Here is a 27,204-nt window from a genome sequence, read left to right on the forward strand (position 1 = left end):
TGAGCGTTGCCCATAGAGAACAACGGAAAAATCCAGGATTTTAGGGTACCCGTGATTGAACATCAGCGTGTCTGCTCCGAATAGTAGCGCCCCCCCAAAAAAATATTGTATGCTTTAACTCTGGTGTTATGGGCGGGAATAGAATAGAATCCTAGTTTTAAAAACGTTTTTTTTTTTTAAAAAAAAAAAATAGCCCTATTTGCCACTTCCTATTTATATACAGCCCATTAGCTCATATTGCTGCTTGGGGAGGTTGTGGCTAACAACAGCCCTGCTGTGTAGGTTACTCTGTCTGGTATTGTAGATTGGGGTGAGGCTGAGTAGCATAGAACCCTGCAGAGTTGTCCAGTCCTGTTATCCCTACTTTGCAGAGGCAGGGAAGAAGCGGCTTACAATAACCCTGCAGTGTATTCTGCTTTAAATGTTGCTGGTCAGAGAAGGGGTTGGTCTAAATTTTAAGCCACATCTTTCCCATCTGAAACACCGCTCAGCTTACAGCAAGCAGAATTCAACTTCAGACCTTTAATTGTTCTAAAAAGATGCTTTACACAAAATTAAGATCAGAACTCATTTTGCTTGTGTTTGAAAGAGTGAGGTGTGGATAACATGTGGGTTTCACATTGCCCCCTCCCCCCCCCCCCCCGTCCTTTGCAGACCCCACTACCTAACTTTTGGCAGTGCAGTTGCAGCAAAACCACATTTTCTCTGAGCCATTAAAAAAAGGCACCCACTCCCCATGGACCTTGTTTTAAGTGGGGGGAAATGCGGTATTTTGGCAGCGTGGCTATGCGTGGCCTCCAGTGGAGTGAAAATTGGCCTGTGGAAGTTGTCAAGTGCTGCTGTAATCTAAGAAAACAGACAGAAGTTGGTTAGAACAAGGATGGGCCAAGCTCAGGCTTGTAGGATCTACTTGGTTATTTACCAGAACCCTGAGGTCCAACACCTGGGCCCAAGTGAAAAACAACAGGGGACCATACATTTAGGAATGGGCAACAAGTAGGCCAAAACATCTGGAGGGTCACAAGTTGCCCATCCTTGATTTAGAAGGAACAGGATTCCTCTGTGCATGTGCTTAGCCTAGGAGTTTGTTTTCAGAACCTGAATTGAACTCATAGCCCTTACGCACAAAAAACCCACTCCTGGTTTCTTTATTTCTGCAGCTTAATTTAGGAGAGTTTTGTTGTTGTTGATTGATTGCTATTATTAAACAGTTGGAAATTCTTGCTGATCACAAATTGTTCAGGGATCTAGAAGATCCCAATCTGCCTTTTGCCTGCCATTGGGTTACAGAATATGCAAGAGAGGGGGAAATAATCTTGTTCACCATTTGCCTTTATATACATGTTTTAAAACAGAAGCCTTTGTTTTTGCCATCTGTGGTGAACGATTGACGGAAATGGATTTATGGAGTATTCTGTATAAACAAAAAGCATATGCATTTGTCACATCTTCATATGTATTAATATAGATTTTACTAAGTAATATTGAAGAAATATGGGTAGAGGTGATGAGCATTAGAACAGAAGAGGACAATAGATATTTCCACGTAGTGCAAAATATTTGTTTCATTTCAAAAATAAAAATAAATGAACACATAACACAACTGTCAAATTCAGAAAGGCTATTTAATCCTGTCATGCCAGGATACAGATTTTCCTAGTTCGCCCATTGCCAGCAATAGACAAACCATAAATGTTGGAGCTAAACAACATTTGTTAAGGATACAAACCCTTACATGGTTTGTTTGCTTCTTTACAAGTTGAAACAGGTTGCAAAAAATGGACAACAAAGTTTAATAAAATTACAGCTCAAATAAAAGCAGCTGTATATGTTTACATCACATAGAGACATGAACATTTTGCCAACACAGCTCATTTTGTTATGAACGCAGATCCTATCAGCACTCTTAAGGCTAAATACATCTGTTCACTGGATATAATTATACATTCATTTGTACTCTATTCTAGTTTTCCTGAAATGCAGAATTAGGCATGCTTGCAACCAATTTTCATCCAAACTCGTGAAGACATGTTTACTATCATATCTGAGAAAACACTTTTTACATACTTCTGAGGATCTGAAATTACTAACAAAGTTATCCCATTTTCTTGCAAGCTAGTAAAGTCGCACTCTTCAAACAGCTCAAGCACCATATTTGCTCAGATCTTTTAAAAACAAAGTTACATTTTTTCAAACACCACTTTACAACAAATCTGAAATTATATTCTTTAAGCTAATACAAAAATACAATTTTTAATTAGAAAGTACCTGGATAAAACTAGTAATTTAGAAACGAATTTCATGTTAAAACATTGATCCAATCACTGCAAAAGATCATCAACGTAACCATATTGTATTTAACTGTGTCTGGTTTTTTATGCTTGTGTCCATTTTTAGCACTTCTCGGATGGCCATTGTCGCATAAGTAGATGGTGGAAGGGAGAACTCCATCTTAAGAGCCTTGAATTTGCCTTCTGTTGTAAAGAAATCAATGATTAGAGGGGGAAAGGTCCCCAAAGCAGAATAGAATCAATTAGTGATAATTTTTATCAGTTGTTTATACCACTCCCCAATACCTTAATGGCAAACATGCACTAGATTGTACTGCTAGTTCCTTCCTATAGGATCTCTCAACCTGTTTTTAAGGATCTCAAGTCACATCGAAGGTGATGCCTATAAGCCTTTAAATAGCAAAACTATCCCCAGCTTAATTATTCAAACCAAGACACAAAATGGAGGTTGGAAGGACTTTTGCAGATAAATGCAAATTCCACCTGCAGGAATTCCATGATCGGTTCACCCAGCTAAACCCAGGGTACAAATTGCTGCCCAGAATCTGATCTCCTGAGTAGGACTGTATACCTGAGATTGGAGCAGGGAATGGGAAGAAGGAGAGAGCTGTTGCTCTCTGAAGGTTACCATTAAAGGAATTCACACCTTCCTACAATAGCTCACCACTCCTGGAAGAAACTTAAGATGCACCCACATTCCCTTCTCCTCTGTTGTTTATGTGAGTTCAGGTGACATAGATTTAAGTGAAGTAGATGCACCACACATTCCCATTAAGCCCTGTTCAACAACTAGGTTTACTGAAGGGCCACTTGAATGGCCAAGTAGAGGGAAGTGCCCAGCACCTCAGCTTCATTGCATAAAAAAACCCCAACAGTCTGCAAGCAAGGTCTGGCACCCCTAAAATCAGTTGCTGCTCACGTCTATTTTTGTTTCTTTGTCTTTATGTTGGCAACCATGGGATCAAATCTGACCAAGGTACCTCCAGTTCTTGTCACTATCCCAGGGCAACTGTTTCAGAAAGGGGTACGGTGGCAAAGCATTGAGGGGCTCCCCTCAATCTCTTTCTCAAATGGAGGTGCATTTCAGCAGCAACCTTACCTCAACCAGCAATTCTTCAGATTCCCTCAATTAGCTAACTCACACACTCACCTCTGTCACAGTATTTGTTTCTAGGAAGCCATTTCCAGTTAACTTGGCCTATTATTTGATAATTTAATATGTGATTGTTTTGTTGAAAGCTTTAAGCCCAACAAGTATGTACAAAACTTAGCACAAACCAATTCAATTTGTAGGCATTATCAGAACAAAGACATACACAACTCAGATGTCATAATACATATGTGTATGAAGTACACCAAAACATTTTAAATGCTTACCTGTAGCAAGAACTGCAGGGGGTTTTCCTTCCATTTTATCCAAGTCAGTAGTAAATAATGGAATTTTAGGGTCATCGTATACAACCAGCTCCCTTTATAAAAAATACAAAATGAGATTTATAATGTGTCCAGCAATTATGAGAACTATATACCAAACTTAGAAAAAAGATTACTGTACAAGATTCCATCATTCCAGGATACTATTGTGTAAAGTGTGGTGTAGTGGCTAGAGTGTTGAACTGGGAGTCAGGAGATCCGGGTTCTAGTACCCACTCAGTCATGAAAGCTCACTGGATCAATTTGGGCTAGTCACAGACTCTCAGCACAACCTACCTCATAATGTTGTTGTTGTGAGGATAAAATGCAGAAAAGGAGGATTATGTACACCACCTTGGGTACCATGGAGGTAAACAGGCGGGATAAAAATATAATAAATAAAATAAAATAATAGTTAGGAAAATGGATCCCCAAACTGAGGCTTGAGGACTGCAGCATGTTATCATGCAAAGCATGTACGCTTCAAGACTACAATGCTACCCATCCTTACTTGATTCCAGTGGGATTTTCTCTAGTCTTTCACCTAAATCCTACTTTCCTTAACTATGAGGACATGTCATTTTCTTTCCACCAAGACTAAACTCTAAGCTTCATTTCTACAATGTATGAGACTCCCCTTTAGACTTGGAACTTCTATATTCACAATAAACTGAAGAACAGTAATAGGCCTTGTGTCTTGCAAGCTACAACACAAATTGAAAGCTCCCCCGAGTACACATAACTGCATGCTTCTTTGGCCATTATACTCTGTACAGGTTACTTACCAGCTCACATTCTGAGGCCGGATAATAATCTTTCTGTATGCTCCAGATAATGAATAGTCTCGAATTTTATGTTTCATGTTATTGATGTCCAGATTGTCCACAGCTAACATTTCCTTGTAGGCTTCCCCAACTACCATAAGGAGGACATATAATTAAGTATGACATGGCATTTAGAACAACCAGTTGTAAACAATTTAACTTCACCCTCTTTGGTCTGTTCAAACATCTCACCTGTAACACTGAAATGTAACTCAAAGGTGTAAACGGTTTTGTCTACTATCCTATTAAATATTCAGTTTTAAGTTGAAAATTGATTTTCTACTCAAATGCATACATGTTCACAAAGTATTCTGCTGCATAAGTAAACTAGAGCACTAGAGGAGCATTCTTCAGGTGCTACATTTGCTCCAAACACACAGGCACACAAATGTCTACACAGGGCACATGTGGGAAACCTGCCCTTGGCCATCTGCTGTACAGGCCCCCTCGATAACCCCAGATTTCCAGATTCTCACCAGAAGCAGGCAGGAGCCAGCATGCTCACTCCCAAACAAGTCATGGGCCCCATTCAGAAGACACCACAGCTTTAACCATGGTGGTTAAACCAGAAAGCCGGACCGGGTTCAGAAGACACCTTAAACCATGGCTTTAATCATGGCGGTTAAGCCAGAAAGCCTTATTCACTGTGGTTAAAGCCATGGTTTAAGGTGTCTTCTGAGCACAGCCTGGCTTTCTGGCTTAACCACCATGGTTAAAGCCATGGTTTAAGATGTCTTCTGAACGGGGCCACCGTTAACTAACCTTAAGTTGTTTCATTGTGCAAACTGGGCCAATGTGCCTTCATCATCTAGTCACTTCCTCCCTCTCCACCCGCCCCCACCTTTTATAACACCTTGCCTGATGAAGAGATTTGGGATTCTCAAAAACTTACACAATTTTTGGTTGATCTTTAGGTTGGCCTAGTAAAAGTATTTTTATTTTTTATTTTCTCAGTATTTTAACATCTAAATTTAAACTTTGCTGTTTTAATTCTGTATTTTAATCCTATATCAATTTCTGCTGTGTGGTTTTATCCTGGTTGTGCTTTTTATATTACATTTTGTATTTGGGTTTTTAGCTTGTTAGATGTTTTATTATGTTCCTAATGGTTTTAATTTTTGTGAACCGCCCAGAGAGCTTCGGCTATTGGGCAGTATAAAAATGTAATAAATAACAGCAACAATGAGTTAGGAAACAGTAGTTAATGGCTGAAATATCATCCCATAAATTTGGTTGGACTACATTACCTTTGATCCTAATTCTCATTAACGTACAGCCATATTTATTAGACTTATGGTTGTAGATAAATTCCAGAAAGGCAAAAATAGATGTCTTTCAGTCCTACGTATATTAAGGTAAGATTCAAGACCCTCTGAACTAAATGGGTTTTACTGTCAAGCTTGTAAAAGATTACAGCTTTAGTCAAGATTTTTTTAAAATATAATGTATATATGATATTGAAGAATCTGCATCTTTTAGGTCTGTTGTTTTAAATCTGTTATTGTATTTTAAATCTCTGCGTTTTATTCTGATACTAAGAATAGTATTATACTATTTTTATACTGTTTTATTCTAAGTTTTATTCTGATTTTATTTTATACTGTAGTAAACTTTTAAATTTTATATTGTATTTTATGCTCTATTTTGTGGTTTTAATTGTTGTGAGGTTTGGCTATTGTGTGGTATAGAAATGTAATAAATAAATAAATAAATATCTTTTAATAAATATCTTAACTCCATAGTTACATTGCCTAACAATTTGCTCCACTCGTCTTCCCCCTTTTTTCCTGTGGATATTTAAATATAATATCTTTTTATCATAAAAGAAAGAGCTCTGTCACTTTTGTGTAGACACCATTACGTTCATCCCAAGCACTTATGAGCTGGTGCAGCGAATTCAGTTATGCACATATCATCAACTTTTGATTTTAAATGAGTTCTTACTTTTATGCCTTGGATAGATAACATCAAAACCAGGCAATGGCATCACAACATCATGGATGGTATAATTGTTAACTTCTGCTTCTTCGATATAAACAGCTGTACCTAAAAATTCAAAGGGACATTTTCTAGTAATATATAGGTTTCCCAATCATCTTAACCATTTCCTTTTGAGAAATCTTCTTCCAGAAACATCCCCTGAATGCTATCTTTAGGAGTTCTTTAAAAAGAAGCAAAAGGAAAAGGATGAACAGTTTCAACACCATGTAAATTAAGGACTGGGCAGCCTGGTTAGCAGAAAAGTTTGCATAGAACAGACTAGAGCTTGACTACAGGCGCTATTCTGTCCTGCACCCAATTATAATCATTGTGCAATTTCAAGAGACTGCAATCTATGCAGATATATCTGCAAATCTATGTCAGAGTGTAGCTGAGACAAATAACTCGCTTCTTTCTTCCTGAAGCCTGCACCTCCCTCCTGCAGACTCCCAAAGCTTTCTTTTTTCCCTCACTCACTTTCCTTAGCAGTGGAGGCAATATCTCACCAGAGGCCTCTATGCACAGCATCTTTTCCATGTTGCTAACAGCACTGTCCCATGGGTCAGGTAATTCTCTCAGGGCACTAGTCCCTATGAAAAACTACCAGCAGAAAGATCTTGCTGCCACCTCCAGATAAGTAAGTGGGAAGGGAACAGGGCTCATAGGATAGGGGAATCCTTTAGATTCCACCACACTCCCAATGAGATCCCCAAGAGCACAATAAGGGTGCAAATCCAGAATTGGGGTACAGAAAACCCAAGCTTTCTTATTTTACAAAAATCAAGTTTGATTTGCCAAATATAATGCCATTTATGGGACGAGGGATAGTGGGGGAGCTCACTCATCACTTGTTTCAAGTAACAAGCCAACAAGCTACATCAAAATGCTTTGTGGACTATCTGCTGTACTTCCTGACATGAAGCATGTTGAAATTTTACCTCCTTTTAGTACAAGATCTCCTGGTGCAGCTCTAAGTCCATATTCTTCTATTCTTTTGCTCACCATGTTATTCCACACATAACTCTGATAGCTATGAATATACATCAAACGATTATTTCTTGGTATCTATAGACAGAAAAAAAGGTCATTCAACCAGTAATTGCCTTTATCCATCATCTCGTTACACTTCATCTTAATGACTACTTCATTTATTAATTTGTTACATTTGTATCTCACTTTTCAACCAAACGGTGCTGAAGCTGGTTAACAGTACGAATGCCGATATAATAAAATGCAATATAGCAATAAAATACGAAGTTAAAAAAACCATAAAAGCAAAGCAGGTAAAAACATCAATTAAAAAACACCGTTAAAACTAATTACAACATATTTACAAGTTAATGTATGGGCCAAAGGCTTGTCTAAAGAAAAATGTCTTTGCCCGTTGGTGGAAGTTCAGAGATGGAAACTGACGGGGCCTCTCTTGGCAAGGAGTTCCCTTGGTCTGGGACCAGCCACCAAGTAGCCCCACTCCAACTGCTAGTTATGTTTTAATAGAAGCGGGACAATTGTTTCTAGAAAAAGATTTTTCTCTCCATACAAAATTTCATACACTCATAGGTGTATTACTGGCAAATCTATGAATTTATTTAGGAGATTTGTATCCTGCTTCTCAGCTGAAGTCTTCACAATGCAATGAAAACATTAAAAAGCCATACACATAAAACAAAACAAAAGCAGTCTGGAAACGGCCCAGTGGACGGGGGAGGCTACTGTCCCACTAGAGCAGGCGCTTGGTGTCTTCTTCAACCACTTGCCGCTCTCTTTCCTCTTCCTTCTCATAAGACAGTTGGTGTGAGATGGCCTTGCGGTGGAGGGGGGGGAAGAGTCTACATCCTTGCTGTAGCAAAAGCTGATGCCTAGTTTCTTCCCCTGCCTGCTTCCCTCCCTCCATCTCCACAGTCATTGGAGCAGAAGAGGGTAACTGTGGCTCTCCAGAGGTATTGGCCTACAATGCCCATCAGCCCTAGCCAGAATAGCCGATGGTGAGGGATCATGGGAGTTGTAGGCCAAAAGATCTGGAGGGCAGCAAGTTGCCCACCTCTGCAAGAGAATCTGTGGGATTCAGTTTGGGGCACTCAAAATACATACTTTCATTTTGTAAGGCAGGATATTTCTAGGAAAAATGCTTCAGGGCACCCTTTATCATTCACCAGACATTTGACTTTACTCTCACTGGCCAAAGTACTTTCTGACCTGCTTGGAGCTCAGAGAGGGCCTTCAGCCCATCACCACAAAATAAATGCCACTTCACACTCACAATGCCAAACGCAGAGACTATATTCTTCAGTCCATACTTTGAAAGTCCCCGAAGCAACTGTCCTTCCACACACCTTTTCACAGGCAGTTTTCTGAGCGCTGCGGCTGGATCTTTAGTTTTTGCCCACTCCTCTCGGCATTTTACTAAGTATCCCTTTTCAGCTGCAACAATCATTTGCATAAAAGTTAAGCACTTTTAACTACAAACAAAGAGCAGTGCGTGAGTTTTGAAAAAGAATAATATAAACACAAAAGCAAATAAGCACAGATCTAAATCAATGGTACCCACAACACGAAATCATTCTCAACCAGTTTCAAAACTTTGTTCTATTTTAGCTAATTTCCTGAGGCAGGGGCAAACGCCCCTCATTACACTGACTTACCCAGTATTTATTTCCATCAAAACCACTGTCAATCTATTTTTACCTATGATTATACACAATAAACCTGGTCACTAGCTATATCACAAGATATGTTGTCTGAGGACTGCACCTTCCTTGTAAACCATAAACCAGCATGCTTGTCCTTAAAACCCGTTTTCTCCCAAGCTGAATTTTGAAGATTACTGTCTATGCCAGCTTTCCCTAAACTGGTGCCCACATGGGAATTGAAGTTTTGGACCAACTCCCATCAGCGCTTGCCAACAGGGCAGAGCTCAGGAATCCTGGAACCTGCAGTCCACAACATTTGGAGGGCACCAGGTTGGATCTGTGCTACCATGGCTTAAGATTCCATCTTGTTAGGGGAGGAACAAGCCAGGAATCCTGGTTCGGATGCAATACTAAACAAACCACAGACAGAAGCTTCCTGGTTTGTTGAGCAGCTAAATTTTAGCTGCTCCTGCTGGCAGGAGGAACCAGGTGGGTGCAATAGGGCAGTATGTACCAGCACACCTACCCATTCCCAATAAGCAGAAATCCTAAATAACTTTGGCTTATCCTTGCACCCAGACCAGGTCATTAACTCACATATTTCTATTTTGTTTGTTCTATATATATTTGCAGGAAGAGTTAAGTACTCCACTATTAATATCTCTCCCAGGGCATTCTTCTGAAAATCTGGTGACAATACATTTTTAGCAGCTGCTATTAAAATAAAGTCCTCTTATGGTGCTTTGAGTCTTAATTTGTTTTAATCTTTAATTCAGTAATTTTATCTGTTTAGTTGAATATTTGTATTTTGTATATATCAATTGCAATGGCTGGTAGCTGATGCAAATGAATATGTATATAGCTCAATGAAACTGGAGTTTGAAATAACGACTGCCATATATAAAAATATTTTAATACTTGCCTCCAGGACGTGGTCTTAGTATTAAATCCATGACTTCATTCCAATTATTCTGTAGAATAGCTCTAAAAATGTAAAAGAACGTTTACTTAATACTGCTTTATCAGAAGTATACATCCCTAAGAATTTACCAAGGCAAGTTACAGTATCACTTAAACCAGCAAATACAAGTGCTCTAGGCTGCAATCCTAGTTCCACACTATAAAGTTGTTGGTTTTTTTACTGATATCAACAGGACTTACGTCCATAATATTTTTAAAATGTTATTATTGGATAGTCAGCCCCATTAAGAAGCAAAAGGATGTAGCTTCTGAAAGACCAACACATTATATATGTAACATTTCTGGACCGGGACACTTTACAGTGCAGTCATATACATGCCTATGCAGAAGTAAGAATCACTAAATTCAATGAGACTTATTTCCACGGAAGTGTATATAGGATTGCAGTTCAAGTATCTAATGTCTGATGTTCAGAGAGATATGGCAAAGCCTTGGGAATACCTCAAGAACCCCACCTGCCAGTACCCAATTAGGCAAGCCTGTGGTTCTGGACAGAGGCTGATCTATTTATTATTTATTTTATTTATTATTGCATTTATATCCCACCTTTTTTTCCTGCAAGGAACCTAAGGCGGCGTACATTATCCTCCTCTCCATTTTATCCTCACAACAACAACCCTGTAAGGTGGATTGGGTTGAGAGTGTGTGATTGGCCCAAAGTCACCCAGTGGGTTTCCATGGCTGAATGGGGACTAGAACCCGGATCTCCCAACTCCCAGTCCGACACTCTAGCCACTACACCACACTATGACAACAGGGACTGCTGCTGCTCAAAGGATTCTGCTCCTATCAGGCCTCCTGAGAAAGGTAAGAGTGCTCAAATCCTATTAACCTGAATTTCTTTTAATCTAATGTCCAAAGTTCTACTCTACCATGGCACACAGGGCAATGTATAATATTAAAATCGTAACAGAAATATACATGCACACACAAACTAGGACAGAAACACAGATAATTTCCCTCTAAATTTAGCACAATGAGAACTAAGTAGGTCCTCTGCTGAAGAGAGAATGTCAGATTTCCACAGGCACAACCTGGCTAACTAGGAACATAGTTGATATAAAGCCATAGGAGGAAAGACAGGCCATTCATATAAAACAACATTTTAAAATCTATTTAGAACTTTTAGTGGATAAAGTTTTATACTTCAGTCTTCATCACCTAAATTTCCCCACAATAGACTATAAGACTATTATTAAGCATTTCTGTCACAGAGCTGAAGCTGCGAAACAGAGACTTGTCCAAGGCCACCTTGAGAGAAAAGGACTGATCTGGAATTTGGTGCCGTATTTGCCAGGCCCAAAATTCTTATTCAGTGGACTTTGAAGTGCTTTTATATGTGCAAAATAAAAGCAGCGCACCTTCCAACTTGATATGTAGGAATAGCTGTGGTTCCAAATCTTTGCATTCCATAGTAGTTAATGAATCCAATTTCCCTGAGAGACTGCATGGCTTGTTGAACCTGATCATCAGTTCCTGTTATATTTCTGATCAAAATAAAAAAAAATGTAAGAAGGGCGGGAACAGACACGCACACACTCTGTTAAGAATGTGAAAGATAAAAGCCATAAATAATTACTTTATACACAGTACAATCTTAAGCATATTTATTCAGAACTAAGCCCCACTATGTTCAAGAAAGCTTACTTCCACATGTGTGTGCATAATTAGACATACTTTCTTATATACTTATTTAGGAATAAGCCACACTTCCATCAATGTAACTTACTTCTAAGGAAATATGCATAGGAAATAAAAAAACAAGTTTCATTTTCAGAAGTTAAAAAGAGTTGTTGTGACTAGACCCATTCTTCTCAGCCCGACGCTAGCATCTCACAAGATATTTTCAAGCCCCCTTCCCTCAGCTATAAAGGAGTGATACTTGCTTAAAAAACAAAACTAAGAGAGCAATCCTATGAACCCTAGACATTGTCTGATGGGCAATAGGGTACTAGGGATTTCCCTCTCTGAGGTTGGAGACAGTGCTTTGAACTTGGAAGGGGGAATCGGATATCCACCCCTCTCCCTCGCAGCCAAAATGGAAAGAACCAGCTGTTCTCCGAGGTCAGAAACTCAACCTTCGAGAGGAAGAAAAGGGGTGTTCCAGTGGATGGGGAGGAGACTGAAGAGGCCAGGACAGGAGTTATCCTGAGCCTCTGCCAGCCTCCTTCCCTCCCTGTCTGAAGTGCCAGTGCTAGATGAGCTAAAAAGCCTGCCCAGTGAAACATGTAGGGAGAGATGACAGAGAGGGAGAGATTCCCTCTGTCAGTCCTCCTGCCATGCACTGGAGGATCAGAAGCCTCAGAGGGCTCATCTACACCAAGCAGACATTCCACTATGAAAATGGTATGAAAGCGGTTTATTTATGGATTTTTATGCCGCCATTCAGCCAAAAAAGGCTCTCACGGCGGCTTACAAAAGTATTTCTTGACAGTCCCTGCCCACAGGCTTACAATCTAAAAGACATGACACAAAAGGAAAGGGGAATGGGAGGGAGGAGGAGGAGGGGGAAAAGGAAAGCAAATTCAGGCACTACAATCTTAGTTGCAAAGTTCAGCAGTTACAGTTGACAGCAGGAGGGAGGGGGCTCTCAGCTGGAGCTGGACCCAAGCACGGTGGAGAGGTGCCTGGCTGCTGCTTCCTCCCTCACTGGTGGCCTCTGCAGAGACAGTTGGTAGCAGGAGGGAGGGGGCTCTCAGCTGGAGCTGGACCCAGGCACGGTGGAGAGGTGCCTGGCTGCTGCTTCCTCCCTCACTCAAAAAAATAATAATATATAAAAGGCAGGAGCCACACTACTGCTTTACAGTGGTATGGATGTGCACTGCCAATTGTTGGGACCCATGGCAAATACCATATACTGCTTTCATACCACTTTCATAGTGTTATATCCTGCTTGGTGTAGATGTGACATGGGACCCAACAGTTGTCAGTGCACTTCAGTACAACTCTAAAGAAGTAGTGTAGATCTTGCAGTGCGCTTCAATACCGCTATAAAGCAGTAGTGTAGCTCCTGCCTTTTATATACCGCTATCATACCACTTTCATAGTGGAATATCCTGCTTGGTGTAGATGTGTCATGGGCCCCAACAGTTGTCAGTGCACTTCATTACCACTATAAAGCAGTAGTGGAGATCCTGAAGTGCACTTCAATACCGCTATAAAGCAGTAGTGTGGCTCCTGCCTTTTATATACCGCTTTCATAGTGGAATATCCTGCTTGGCATAGATGAGCCCAGAGTTATTCCTATAAACTGCGCCCTAAAATTCTCAAGATGCCAAATCCTGTGCAAGGTACTAGATTCCATAGCTGCACAGCAATAGTGTACAGACTTGCAAACACTGCCCTCACAAGGGCCTTTAGCAGCCATTAGATAAAGCTGCTGGAAAATCCAGAAGGAATAGAAGGCATGATTTTTTTAAAAAAAAGATACTCTGCAGGAATAATGCAGAGAGTGCATTAAAGACAGAGGGCTGCATCCAGGCTGCTAATCGCACTTAGGTCACATTGAAATCAATGTCAAAAGTTAATCATTGGTTAAATCTACTGAAAACAATGAGATCCAAGTGCAACAACCCTAATCTGAATCCAATCCAGGCAGTTTAAAGACTACATTCAGATCTGGGATATTCCTAACATTAAGGGATAACTGAGCATCTTGCACATTATACCACCCTAATCACCTCTGTTTGGTTTCATTTCAGTTATATCCTGGGCGTAGAAGAAGAAAGCCAAACATTGTATTGGAGAGAGAGGGAGTTATTCCACTTTTCACAGTCCAACAGTTTCTAACTATAAGCACAGATTTGTAGTACAGTCTTGGATCGCAGCACCTTTACCTGAGAACCACTGTGAAATTATTTCCTTGCAATTCTCCCAATTTCAGGGGGTAGTTCTTGTAACTGAAGTTTCCAAGTTTGAAATTCATCAGGCACTTATTTAAGTGAGCCAGGCGTTGAGCAGTAATCCTACATAAGGGAAAGGGGCGGGGGGGGGAAGGAGTTCAAAAGAAACAGGGTCACAGCAGAGGGAAAACAATTGGTTAAAGTTACAGTGGCCCAGTTTTGATGTCATGCAGCTCAGCTTGGCAAGCATATGATGGTGAATTAAGAAATACAAGAAATCTTATTATGATTCACGGCAGCCACTTCATTACATCTTTTAACACCCGTGTCCCTAGTTTAGAGCCTGGAATATCGTCCAAGTATTTCATCTTGTATGCAATACTTGGTTGAGTGTTTTATGGAATTAAATATTTCAATCAGACTGCCAAGTATTTAAAAATTGCCCTGTTTTTACATACTTTAGAACAGCAATCTCTTGAACTGTAATAGCCCTTTTGTCTTTCGTCCCCATGTAGGAAAAGATGTTCGGCTTAACTCTTTTAAAAAAGAAAAGAGAAAACAGGTCATGTAAAACAAAAACAAAAAAACAGTTATTACATTTGTACAAAGAAAACTTTTCAGACAAGACCAGATTCAGGACTAGATCTTCTAAAGATAGCCAAAGTAGAAATTTGATCCTAATGCATATTATTCAATATACTAATCCAATCGTATTGCTATATGAGGCTTACCAGACGATAATATGCCACTTTTGTGCAAGAGAGTTGACTAAACTATGTTTAGATTCCACACATCTCCCTCCTTCCCTCTCTCTCACGCGCACACACACCGGGGGGGGGGGGAGAGAAAGAGAGAGAGACAACTCCTCATTCTTTTCTGCAAATGAGGGATGCCTCCAACGTATGAAATGGAACCTCTCAGTCTTAGCAATCCACTATGTCAAAACACTACAAACGTTTATACATAGTTCACAAATTATTTTCAAATTGAGCACTTCAAAACAGTCATGCTACTCTCAACATGCTGCAATATTGCTCAAACTATTACAAAGCAGAGTATCTCTACCATCTCCTAGAAAAACATTTCTCAAATTTAATACGCTCTCCCCAAGGGCGAAAAATGAACACACCTTAAAAATTTTGATAGTACATTGATTGCATCCATGGTATCCTTATTTTCTTTGTATAATACGAAGTGGCAATAACTTCCCCTGGATTTTGGCCAAGAATGTTTTCTTGCATCTTTAAAAACAAAATATTAAACACAAAAAGTATTAAAGTCTGAAAATGAGTATATTTTGTGTTATTAAGTTTTGCAAACTATCATTTGTACACTGGCCCTCCATTCTGAAGAGGAAGAAATATTTCAGGCTCACTTTTTTATTCAGGAAAACACAATACTTGTCAGCAGTTTCTTTGCAGTATGTTACGACACTTAAGAGTGCTACCACAATGCAACGTTCTCCTCTCGCAAAACAGCAGTGGGCAAAAGAAACTGTCACCTTCTGAAAATAAAGGCCATTATAGTTTGTCTGAACACAGCAATGTCAGGAGGAAGACTCTCACCAATGAAAAATTATCATTATACTGGATACTCTTAGGGCAAATACATGGTTTATTGATGCAGTGACTATTCTTCATGCCGGATACTCCATTTATTGCGATTGGATGTAAGAAAGTCAGTTTCAAATCCCCATTGAACAATGAAGTTCACTGGGTGGCTTTCAACAAGGGCCTAGGTTGTTTCACACATAATGCCAAACCCGGATCTGCATACTTACATGCTCCCTCCTTCCTAGTTTTGGCAACCCTAAATAATAAGGCTAAGTATGGAAGGGTGGCAGAAGCATGCAAGCACCAGGCTCATTCCTACCATGACAAATTATGGTTTGGTATTCCATGTGAACTCACCCATTACCTTTCACTCAGCCTAAACCAAAATAAAACATCCCAAATAAGAGCTAAGCTATTAAGTAAGAGATGGCAACAGTGATTCATCTTGGGATGATAGAAGATATGCCTTTTCTCAATCCTGGTTAATTATAGTGAGTATTTGTGTATTTACACCATAGTTAAGGACTGGGCAGAAATGTGAAGCGTTAATTTTAGAAGCAAATAGATCCTTACGGCTTTGAACTTCCTCCCCAACATTTTTTTTGTTTTCTCTTGTATCAAGTGTAAAGATGGACATTTTATATTGAGAAAATGGTAGGAGTGTGGTAATGATGAACATCTAGTGTGAGCCACAAAGAAGCAGAGTGGGACTACTTGAGATTAATTCCACATTACTTTGGTTTAGCTGCTTTGTGAAAAACAGGAAGCATGGGCACATGGAATTCTCAATATCAAAGAGGCTTTCTATATTAAAATTATGACAAGGATCATATTTGTCACGTAGAAATCTTAGTGCTAACTTAATTCTCAAACTGCAGCTGATTGCTTATGTTTAATTGCATGCTTACTTAGAAGTAAATCCCAATGAGTGAGGTGGGCTTACTCCTGGGTAAATGCGGAAAGGATTGGGCTGCACCTATATCTATTTCTGTTACTTTCTTCAATTTCTTCACTATTTAGGTGGTTTGAATTATTTTCAATTGGATTGGCATTTCATTTTCTCCTAACATGAAATGCCAACATCTCTTACCTGTTGAAGTTCTGACCTCTGTTCATATGCATAGGATAAAGAGCATAAGAGAGCAATGTTTTTATCTTATTTATTTTTAAGGTATCAAAGTGCTTCAGATGGGAACATGCAAGTTTATGGTTTATACGCTGTAGATGTCTGGAGCATTCAACAGTTAATGTGGCGACTGACATCTATTTAGACAACTATGCAATGGAATCGTGCAGAGGAGTAAGTGAACAAATGGAAGGTTTATATTTATACACGCAACGAACTACACTGAGGGCAGCAACACAGAGAACCAATAAACAAAGGTTATTATTAAGTGTTCAATGTGTTTAGGACAGAAGAGCCTTCTAATTTCAGTTCAAATTCAAGACAGCCTAATTAACTGGGATTCAAGTGTTGAAGTATGGATCCTTTCCTTCCCCCACCAGTACAAGATACACTGGTCTTGCAACAGCGGGCCAGTTCACACACCACAGCAGCAAATTGTGGGATGTGTTCCGCATGTGAGCCGCTTCCAATTTTTGTAAACATTCTCCAATCAGAGATTGTCAGTGCGATGTGCGATCTCACACTAATAGGTTGTTTAGAGGCGAAACAACTCATCGGTTAAACCAATAATAAATTACGGGACAACTGCTGGGTTGATTAGCTCCCAAACAAGCCATCAGTCCGGGTTCACATGTCATGGTCATAACCTCAGATCAGGCTATCACAGAGATGGTTTACAGAAACCAGAAGTAGCTTGCAGATGGTGAGCATTCCTGCGACTCATGGGTTAAATAATCTATGATTTGCCGCCATGACATGCAAATCGAGTCACTGCCTTCCACATGAGGAAATTGGTATATATGCATTGAACCACATACATCCTAATTCACTAAGATGCACATGGGAAAATATACAAATATTTGAAAACTACTGCTTGAAGTTTTATAGCATCGTAACACCTAAGCTAACACATGCAATTTTTCTCCAACAGTTGTGTGCAAGGGAAGATGGAGAGCATGGTTTGAAAATTCATTTTTTCCCTGTAAACATGCATACTCCATGCACAATGCATGCAAACAAGGATCACCTTTATACATATTCAGTGCAATATACAATTACATTTTTCACCACTTCTTTAGTATCATGTTGTCAATCATATCAAATGGAATAAGCAATAAAGATATAGTTGAAGCTGCAAGATTGCATTTTTAAAGCTCAGCAAGGAAGCAGGACACTGTACAGAGCAACAATATTGTTATTCCAAGACCACAGGCCAGCATAAACTGGGATTGTCAAGTAGTTTTACCAGCCCCTATAGTTCTGCCTTAGCTATAGATAAAGCTGCTGTTAAATCAGCAGATAAAATGTTTTTGCAGCATGGAGATAAACATTACTTACTGACTGCTGTAGATCAAGTTGCTGCTAAAGGCACAAAGAGCAGTCTAGGGCATTTTTTCTGGTCAAACTTAGCATAGGTTGGGGAAAATGTCAGGTACACTACCATGGAAGACCCAGACCAGTAAAGGGAAAAGAGAGACCTTACTACCTCAATCATAAATAGTGAAAGCTCAAGACCAGACAGAAAATCTCTGAATAAAATCCTGATTCCATTTACTGACACGTGGCACTGGGTTTCCCCCACCTCTCCTTTTTGCTAAGGCATCAACGATCGTGGTGTGTAAAACACTTGCTCATTTAAGCAAAGAGGCTAGCAAATTAAAATGGCCTTCTGCTTTGGGTGTTTGGTAGACAAATTCCATCGGGCTGTAGCAGATGGAAAAAAGGAAAGTAGGGCCACTCTGTCAAATCTGCCGAAAGACCAGGTCCATCAGTCCACTCCTCTTACTCAATGGTTTTCATGACAGCAGGCCATTAAAAAAACTCTGTAACTTTAAGAATTAGTGCCTGAATTTGCTTTTTTCTCCCCTCTTCCCTTTTCCCCATTTTGTGCCATGACTTTTAGATTGTAAGGCTGTGGACAGAAACTGTCTTGTTTTTACTGACTGTATGAGCCTGCTCAGACAACACGCTAAGCCATGGTTAGGCTGCTAACCCTTTTGCAGTAAATGGTTAGTAAGCATATTTAAATCATGGTTATATAGCTACCATGGTTAGGAATGATTCACACCACATGCTAAGCCATAATGTTTAGCTCAAAATGCTTAACCACTGCAGCTTAGCGCGTCCTCTGAACAGGGTCTATGAAAGCCGCTCTGGGAGGCGTTTTGATTAATATATTTCATGTAATCAGTCTCTTACACCTGTATACTTAAAAGCAAGAAGTCAAATTTTTGTGAACCGCCCAGAGAGCTCCGGCTATTGGGCGGTATAGAAAAGTAATAAATAAATAAATAAATAAGTCAGGTGAGGTTTCACCCCATCTTTTCCTGCAAGGGGCGTAGATAACTTATCTAGGATGATTCTTGTGAACATTTGTGCTTTAAACCAATACCAGATGTTCCTGAGCTTGAAATTAGCTTCCTTTTAGACAAATTTGTGAAGAAAGATTTCAATAGCTGGACCCCACTGTGTCTGATGCACAAAGTGGTCCTGTAAGTTGATGGGTATGTTGATACACTGGGCACAGAACTCAACAATTGTACATATGTCTACCAACTTACTGACCACTTCATAGTTAAGCACTTTAGAACACCTGTAGTAAAGGTGTTCAGTTGCCATAGGATGATACTCTTTTGGGCACACTTCCATGAACACTGGGGCCTTAGCTAGACCTAAGGTTTATCCTGGGGCCATCCCTGCCTGCTCCCAGGATCCCGTGTGTCATTTACATGAACAGGGATGACCCCGGGACGATCTTGGGATAAACCTTAGGTCTAGCTAAGGCTTGGAACAAACCTTAGCTTGTTCCAAGGTCAAGCTAAGGTCAACTGCTTCTGTGTATACCCGGACATGAATAAAAGTTACTTCAGTACAAACACTTGATACTGTATATATGATATCGAATTCCATACAGTACTGCATAGACTAAACACACAATCCCTTTAACTTCTTTTTAATTTGATTTGTACAAATTTACTACATGTCCGGAGTTTAAAACTGCAAACATAACAATATGCCACAATATGCCAAAAGAAAATATTGAATTCACCCTAAATCTTTGTTCTAAAACTACAAATATCCCTATTTTACCTCCCTTTGTGTGAAAACTTATATTAAAGCATCACCATTTCCCACCACATAATGATGTATTGACAGTTCTGCTTATAACAAGACAGTTACTTGATTATGGACATTTCAACCATAGCATTATAAAAAATTGATTACATTGGCTGTGCACACTAAGCAAGAAAATATACAGGGATTTTAATGCCTTTCAAGATTTCCCAGTGTCCTGGGAAATTCAAACTAACAAAGCCCCCCTTCACATTCAATACCTAGTTGACACAGGCTTTGACGAATTAGACAGATTTTCATCTCAGAGCCACTTTATTTTACAGGTTTCAAGTACCAGCAATTGTCAAACTCACTTGCAAGTGCCTTTTTCCCAGCTACGTGATAAGCAATGATGTATCTTTTCCCATCCCGATCCTCCGTTTTAGTCTCTAATCCTGGAAACAAAGCTTTTACAGCCTGGTGTATAACTTTTCTTTTCTCTTTCGTGTCATCAATTACCTAAACAGCAACATAGGCACCAAAAAAAAAACAAAAAAAAACAAAAACAAAGTAAAAACTTTTGATTATCACCATTTGTCTTCATATGCCAAAGATACCTTTTGAACTTGAAAACTAGATATAGAAATTCTGAAGCAAATCCAGGACTGAGTTGTCAAGTCACCTCCATCTTAGTGCTCCCCGCTCCGTCCAATAAAAGGGATGGCTAGGCTTCTGCTTGACACAGCATCATCGAACACCAAACTGCACAGATATGCTTCCTGTGACAGTTTCAGAAGGGACTGGCAACCAAACTGTGACATAGCTATCTCGCTTTAATAGAAAACAAAACATCCAAGTGTTTCCTGAGAATTAGCGACCATTCATGGGTTCCTAACTTTTCCCATAAAGAGGCTGAGCTCTGAATACACAGCCAGAAAATTGAGAAAGAGACTTTGGGTGGCATTCACAACATATATGCATGTATTATCACGGTATCACCTATGGTACTTTGGTTTGAAAAATCTAGGTAGCGCAAGTGGTTTAATACATTTCACATTTGCAATTTTAGAACTTGAAAAGTAGTAACAGTATATGAATAATACACATAGCATTTTAGTAGGTGATATTCTGTTTAGTCTTTTTCATAAGTGCTGACCATATTGTACATGGATTAAACACACTCTAAAAAGCACTGGCATACACAAACAACAGTGAATCATCCCTGACAAACCAGTCCAATATCATGTTTATAATACTGGTATATCAGTTGGCACTCTCTAGTTTAAATAGTTATTTGCTGGAGAAACAACCTATGCTTAAGACACAAGCAAAATAAATTTCTTAACATGGGAAAACCATCTCTCCGCATGTCAACTTTCCTATTGAAATGCAAGGTCTAATTCTCACAAACAGCAGATGAGGACTGTACCACTTTAGACTGCAGGCAGGGCTCACAATTGCATGCTCCCTTATACAAATAAATAAATAAAAAATCCCTGCACAGTTTTTTAAAAAGCAATTATGTCGAGGAGAAAGCCATGTTAGAGCCTTTCTCCATGACATGCATGTTTGCTATGTACAGGGAACTCTTAAATATATATAAGAGCATTCTAATCCTCCTTGCAATCTGTAGTAGTACAGTCCAAATGTAGGCTTACGCTCAAAATCTGAATTATTTTGTTCACAATCAGGATGGTAAAAACAGCCAAATTTCTCTACCCCACAAACTTTTTTTAAAAGTGGAAAATCAATTCTTCTAACAGAGGAGACGATGATTTAATCCTATTTGCATAATCAAAATAATCAGGGGGCCAATACAAAGAACAACGAATATAACACTCAAATTAGCATTTAAGCTAAGAGGAGGGTGTATTTCCAAGGACAAAAACCCTACTCCTACGTGCAGTTCCCCCCTCCCCCAACATTAGTTTGTCAATTTACCTCAATGGAAACACTGCCTTCTTTATTTTTAAACAGCTGGAGTTCTTCTAAGCGCTGTTTGTCTTCAGCCGACAACACGGTAAAGTTCTCTTCAGAAGGATCCTAATAAATTTATTAAAATGCAGCAACATATAAATCCAAATCAAAATGTACACTAATCCTTCGTTGAAGACTTTAATTAGACCGTCCACTTAATTATGGAAGCTACGCAAAGAAAACTTACCTCATCGTCCACTGGCACAGAGAAATCATCTAAATGGATGGTATGTCCATCTTTTCCTATTTCATGAACAACAAAATCTGAATATCTAGTAGGAGACAAGGCAAATCAGTCAATAGAGAGCGCTACAAAATGTCTAACAAAAGACTTAGTTTATCAGCACTTTTACACCATAACATTTACAAATCGGAAGCCAGTCTGGGGTATGTTCCCTCTTCTCCTCTCAGAGTTATTCTTATTTATTACCATGAATTATTATTATTATTATTTATTACATTTTTATACCGCCCAATAGCTGAAGCTCTCTGGGCGGTTCACAAAAATGGGAACACACAACATCATTTATATCCTGACTTTTTTTTCTCTTGCAAGGAACCCAGGGCAACTGACATGGTGCTTGTCTTCTCCATTTTATCCTCACAACAATCCAGTGGGGTAGGTTAGGCTGAGAATCAGTGACTGGCCCAAAGTCACCCAGGGAGCTTCCTGGCTGAGTGAGGACTAAAACCCAGATCTCCCGAGTCTCAGTCCAACACTCTAACCACTATACCACACTGGCTCTGTTATTTCCCCCTCCCTGCCATGTACCTTACATGTGCTTCAACCAAAACCATGTTTAACAAAAAACAGGTTCCCTCATAACTCCACCTCCCAAAACTATCTAAAGCCGATTTCAAACTCTGCTTTATAAAGGAACCATGGTTTGCACAGGTGTACACACAGCATGATAACCAGGCTTTTGCTGAAAAGGAAAGAGAGGGAAGGAATTGCTGCAGGAGGAGGAAGAATGGGAAGAAGCAAACATTCACAAGGAGAGTCCCCAATTTACGAGGAGCCAGTGAGGCATCTGGAGTGGGCCTGAGAGTTGTGTGATGCAGTCCTAAGCATGTTTACTCAGAAGTCCTTCCAAGCACAATGGATCTTAGCCCCAAGTAAGTGTGCACAGAACTACAACCTCAGAAACATGTGGCCCTCCAGCTGTTGGACTACAACTCCCATCATCCCTCACCATTGCCTATGCTGATTAGAGCTGATAGGAGGAACAGTCCACCAACATTTGGAGGGCCACATGCCCCACCCACCCCAGACTAAGGGGTTAAACCAAAAGTTTCACACAAGAGGTGAGTCTGAGGGGGGATAATGAGAGTTGGTTCTGCAGCCATAGGCATCCTTCTTTGGTATCAAGTCCCATCAAAATCAACGGGACTCAGGGCCAAGACGGTTATTACTTTAAATCAGTATCTAGCAGCTACAACTTTCTCCCAATCTGCATCAGAACTGTAGCCTTAGGATTAGGGAGCTTTTAAGATCCAGATTGGGGGAACTGTACCTACTCTAATGTAAAAATGAAAAAGAGATGCCGCTGTTAGATACAGATTTAAAGTAATGTCTGTTTTGGCCCTCATTACCAAGAGAACGTGGTTAGGATCATAGTATGCATAAATGGTGGCAAGCAGGATGGAGCTAGCTACTTCTGCACCTCTTTTCAGGCACAAGACCCCTTTTCAGCTGAACCAGCACCATTTATAGCATCAAGCCAAATCCATACAGTTGAAAAGTAATATGTTAGGAGTTACCTCTCTTTTAATATTCCAGAAAAGCCCTTGTGGGAACTAACAAATTTTCTTATGCCAACATCTATCTCGGTCAACCCATGTTTCATCATGTCTGCAAAGCTCTCTGTTTCTCCTTCTCCATCACTTTCTTCCAGTTCTTCTTCATCATCTTGTTCTGCACTTTCCTCATTCAGGACTTTTTCCTTATTTGAGCCTTCAAGCACAGGTTTCACAGTCTGCTCCGCCTCAGCTTCAACCTTACAATCAGCATTCTCCCTCCCTTTCAGTGGTTCTTCCAAGACCTTCTGCCTTTTAGTTTCATCCACATTAGCCTCATCATCCTTAGAATGAGGACGCTTCAGGAATACATTATCCATTTCCACTGCTTCCATTTTTAAAGGATAGAGATGTTTGTAAAGTCCTGCAAAAGGGTGAGTGGGGGGAAATGACACAATTTAACACTATAAAGGGATTTCCCATACTTTTACATGGTTATGTGTTGCCCCTGTGAAATATTTAAACCTCCTAACAAAAAGAAATGCATTTAGAAAAAGAAAGAAACCATATTTCATGAGGTGGCCCAGGTAGTAACATTCACACTCTTGTTTAGTTGCAGATGAATGCAACTTTTATTCTATTTTCTGTTGAGCTCATTTCTATGGGCAGAATTTTCAATCCACAGTCCAAAGTGGTACAGCACAGGAATAGTTTTACCATGTGATAAGTGGACCGAGAAGACTTAGCTTTCCTTTCCTGAAGAATATATTATTTTTTTGCTCCTGTCTTCATTTTTTCAACAATATTTCCACACTTGCACAAAAGGGTTTGATTTTTTTTTGCTTCTCAAGTTCATTTTCCCCTTTTTATTTTTAAATATAGACTGCAGCATATAAATCTATTAAATACATAAAGAAATACCCAAGAGAATCTACTGCCTTTCCCCCATAACTTTCAGCATTCACCTACAGCGTGCCCTCCAATATACCAGAAGAGAGTGAACAAGACTACCTGAGAAGAAAACGGGTGAGTGAACTTACTTATACTTGCTGGAGACAATACTGCCAACTCACTTTCACAGAAACAGTTTCAACCTCCCCTCTTGGGTCAGGCAAAGGTGGAAAATTAAGGACTTTGAAGAAGAGCAAGAAAATATTAAGTAACAGGGCAGTCATAGGGGGTATCTTCATGGCGTTGGGTTGCTGCCACATCACTGCTACACCCTGCGCTTTCACTGCTGTGGTGTGGTGGCAGCAAATCTTGATGTCAGGAGGCAGACTAGGCTTTCAAGTGGCCATTTGGCTTGCCAGGTTCACCTCCTGCCCACCTTCCAGCAACCAATCATCAGTCATCATTCACCTAGAAACACCTCCCCCCACATGAGTGACACAGGAGCAAGGGTAGATGGCGGAAAAAACACAGTGGCCTTGCTCCAGCATAAAAAATTGGAGTTAGTCCCCAACTTTTTATCTGTGCAGCTTCATCAATTTGCCCCATAGTGGCACTGAATCATTTATCTGCCGCAACGCCAATTCGTAGCCACTGTCGGGCTTTGACAGTGTTTAGACAGCTCCCTAATATGCTAACACTGATCAATGGTTTACAAATACGCTTCCACAACAAAAGAACTTACCCCAGAAGAACAAACACTTTGCTGTTCTCCCCCTTCTTCTTTAACAGTTTAATAGTTTTACTGCTTTTAAATTATATATTGTTTTAACTTGATTTATGGTTTGTTTTTAGCTGTGTATATTTACTGTTTTTATACTGTATGCTTATATCAGTACGCCGCCCTGAGGTCTTATTGACATAGGGTGGGATATAAATGTTTTAAATAAATAAATAAACAGTTTTAAAAATTATTGTTTTTATCATTTAAAGTAGCAGGAAGGGGTTCTTCCATCAGCCAGATTCTGGCCTTAGCTAGACCTAAGGTTTATCCCAGGATCGTCCCGAGGTCATCCCTGTTCATGTAAATGACACACAGGATATCCTGGGAACAGGCAGGGACGACCCCGGGATGATCCCGGGATAAACCTTAGGTCTAGCTAAGGCCTCTATCTCTGTAATTCTCAGAACTTAAGGGCTGCTGTACATATGATAATGTATCTACGTTGGGGTGAGGTGAGGTGGGGGTGGAGGTATTTCCCTCATGCATGAAGACAATATACATGGCAAAACAGCTTTCCCAATGCACATAAGAAAGGAGGCACTGCAAATATTCACCCTTAACAGTGTTATTTTTATTTGTATTCCACCCAACACCAGAGTAAAAAAACTATATTTCTATTTATTTATTATATTTCTATACCACACAATAGCAGAAACTAATATACGTTTGACAACTTTTACCTGAGTTACAGAGCTGTGTAAGAGCCTTACAAATATGCTTTAGGGCGCAATCCTACGGATGTTTAGACAGAAAAAAGATCCTACAACTCCCAGCATTCCCCAGGCTGCATTGCTGACTGGGAAATGCTGGGAGTTGTAGGACTTTTTTGGTCCAAATACGCATAGGATTGCGGGCTTCATAATAGTTATACGTCGAAGTTCGTACAGTACCAAATACACCCACTTCCTTCTATAAGACCTATTAGAGTATGCAGGACGCAGCCATCCCACAACAAAACATAAAGGGTGTCCCTCGCCCGCCCCAACTCTGACACTCAAATTTTCCATAGACCCATTTCGAATCGGAGATGGCCACTCCTGACCTATATTTTAAGGCAGTCACAGAATCACGTCAAGGGTGACCGAAGAAGCTAGGCGGGGGGGAGGGGGAAAGGGTCTCCCCCAAAATGTTGAAGCTTCGGGAAGTGGGGGAGGGGGAAGGCGGGTCTTTAGCTTCAATAAGATTAATCCAATCACGGGAGGTTGGGGTGGCGATCTGCCGACGAGGGGGGCTTTCTAGTGGCTAGGGGGCGGCGTGGCGCCTTCCCTTCCTGTGGCGGCGGCATCTGCAAGGGCGCTGGCCGAAAGCACTTACCCCACGCCCGATCTTTTCCCCTGCAAAGAGAAGCGAGGAGCAGGCGGCGGCCACTGCCAACCTCGCAGCACACGTGCCCAGCTTGTTCCACGGCCTAAGGGCCAGGGGTGGAAGAGAGGGAAGGGGCGGTCTCTCTGCCTCTCTCCTTCAGCAGGCTGGGAGCAACCAAGGCTGTTCCGGGGCATGCGAAAAAGCGCATGACGTTCTCCCTGCGCGTCGGGCAAAGCTCCTGCAGGTAGCGCTGGTTGTCTTTTTTATTATTATTATCTCCCAGCCTGCCAGCACCTCCCTGAATTCCTGCGCTGTGCAGAGCCGATGCAGTTGCTGCATTATACTGAGGCGGCATACGGATTAGGTGGCGCTTCAGCGAAGTTGCTCTGCCTGCGATCCGGATTCGCGGGTCTGAGTTCTGCCTCTGCTAATTCATCTGTTCCCAGCCTTGCTATTTCTCCGTGCATTAAGCTGACAATACTTTGCAACTGCATTGCTGGTGCTGCCCGTTTTTCTGTTTGCAGCCTTCAGGGCTGATTAGAATCCCCGCTTCACCCACCCGAGGCTGCATTGAAAAGGTGGGTGGGGTGAGGAACCTTACTCTTTAACCACTGTCATCATGGTTTTGGAAACCTGTTAGCACGCGAGAAAGAAAGCCCACCATCAAAACCAATGTTCGAATTACAGGGAGGCTTGTACCTGCTCCTAGAGTTACTGTTTTTAGAATGCTATAAGACAGAGAGGGCATAATTTGGCTAACATTGGGGAAAATGGGTTTTATTAGACAAACACATATACACACTAGAGCATTGCTCAAGC

The 27,204-nt window shown here is 40.4% G+C and overlaps 1 protein-coding gene across 1 annotated transcript; it reads right to left on the reverse strand.

The window, feature by feature from the left end:
* Positions 1-1,606: 1,606 nt before the first annotated feature.
* Positions 1,607-26,510, reverse strand: PUS7 (pseudouridine synthase 7). The gene is made up of 16 exons (XM_063134169.1): positions 26,395-26,510; positions 23,433-23,832; positions 21,859-21,943; positions 21,636-21,737; positions 20,069-20,213; positions 15,091-15,202; positions 14,420-14,497; positions 13,956-14,084; positions 11,481-11,606; positions 10,061-10,122; positions 8,769-8,929; positions 7,447-7,573; positions 6,473-6,574; positions 4,490-4,619; positions 3,669-3,760; positions 1,607-2,474 (listed from the first exon to the last, which is right to left on the reverse strand). The coding sequence occupies exons 2-16, from the start codon at positions 23,801-23,803 to the stop codon at positions 2,338-2,340; spliced, it is 1,959 nt and encodes a 652-aa protein (XP_062990239.1). The 5' UTR covers positions 23,804-23,832; positions 26,395-26,510; the 3' UTR covers positions 1,607-2,337.
* Positions 26,511-27,204: the final 694 nt, after the last annotated feature.

Source organism: Elgaria multicarinata, chromosome 9 (assembly GCF_023053635.1).
Source record: "Elgaria multicarinata webbii isolate HBS135686 ecotype San Diego chromosome 9, rElgMul1.1.pri, whole genome shotgun sequence".
In the NCBI taxonomy this organism is placed as follows: domain Eukaryota; kingdom Metazoa; phylum Chordata; class Lepidosauria; order Squamata; family Anguidae; genus Elgaria; species Elgaria multicarinata.

Excerpts from the sequence above, each read along its gene's own strand:
- PUS7 (XM_063134169.1), bottom strand. The coding sequence starts at position 23,803 with ATGGAAGCAGTGGAAATGGATAATGTATTCCTGAAGCGTCCTCATTCT. Across the intron at positions 21,944-23,432 it reads TCTGGAATATTAAAAGAGAG|ATATTCAGATTTTGTTGTTC; the intron begins GTAACTCCTAAC and ends GTCTCCTACTAG. Across the intron at positions 15,203-20,068 it reads TGGGAAAAAGGCACTTGCAA|ATGCAAGAAAACATTCTTGG; the intron begins GTGAGTTTGACA and ends TTGTTTTTAAAG.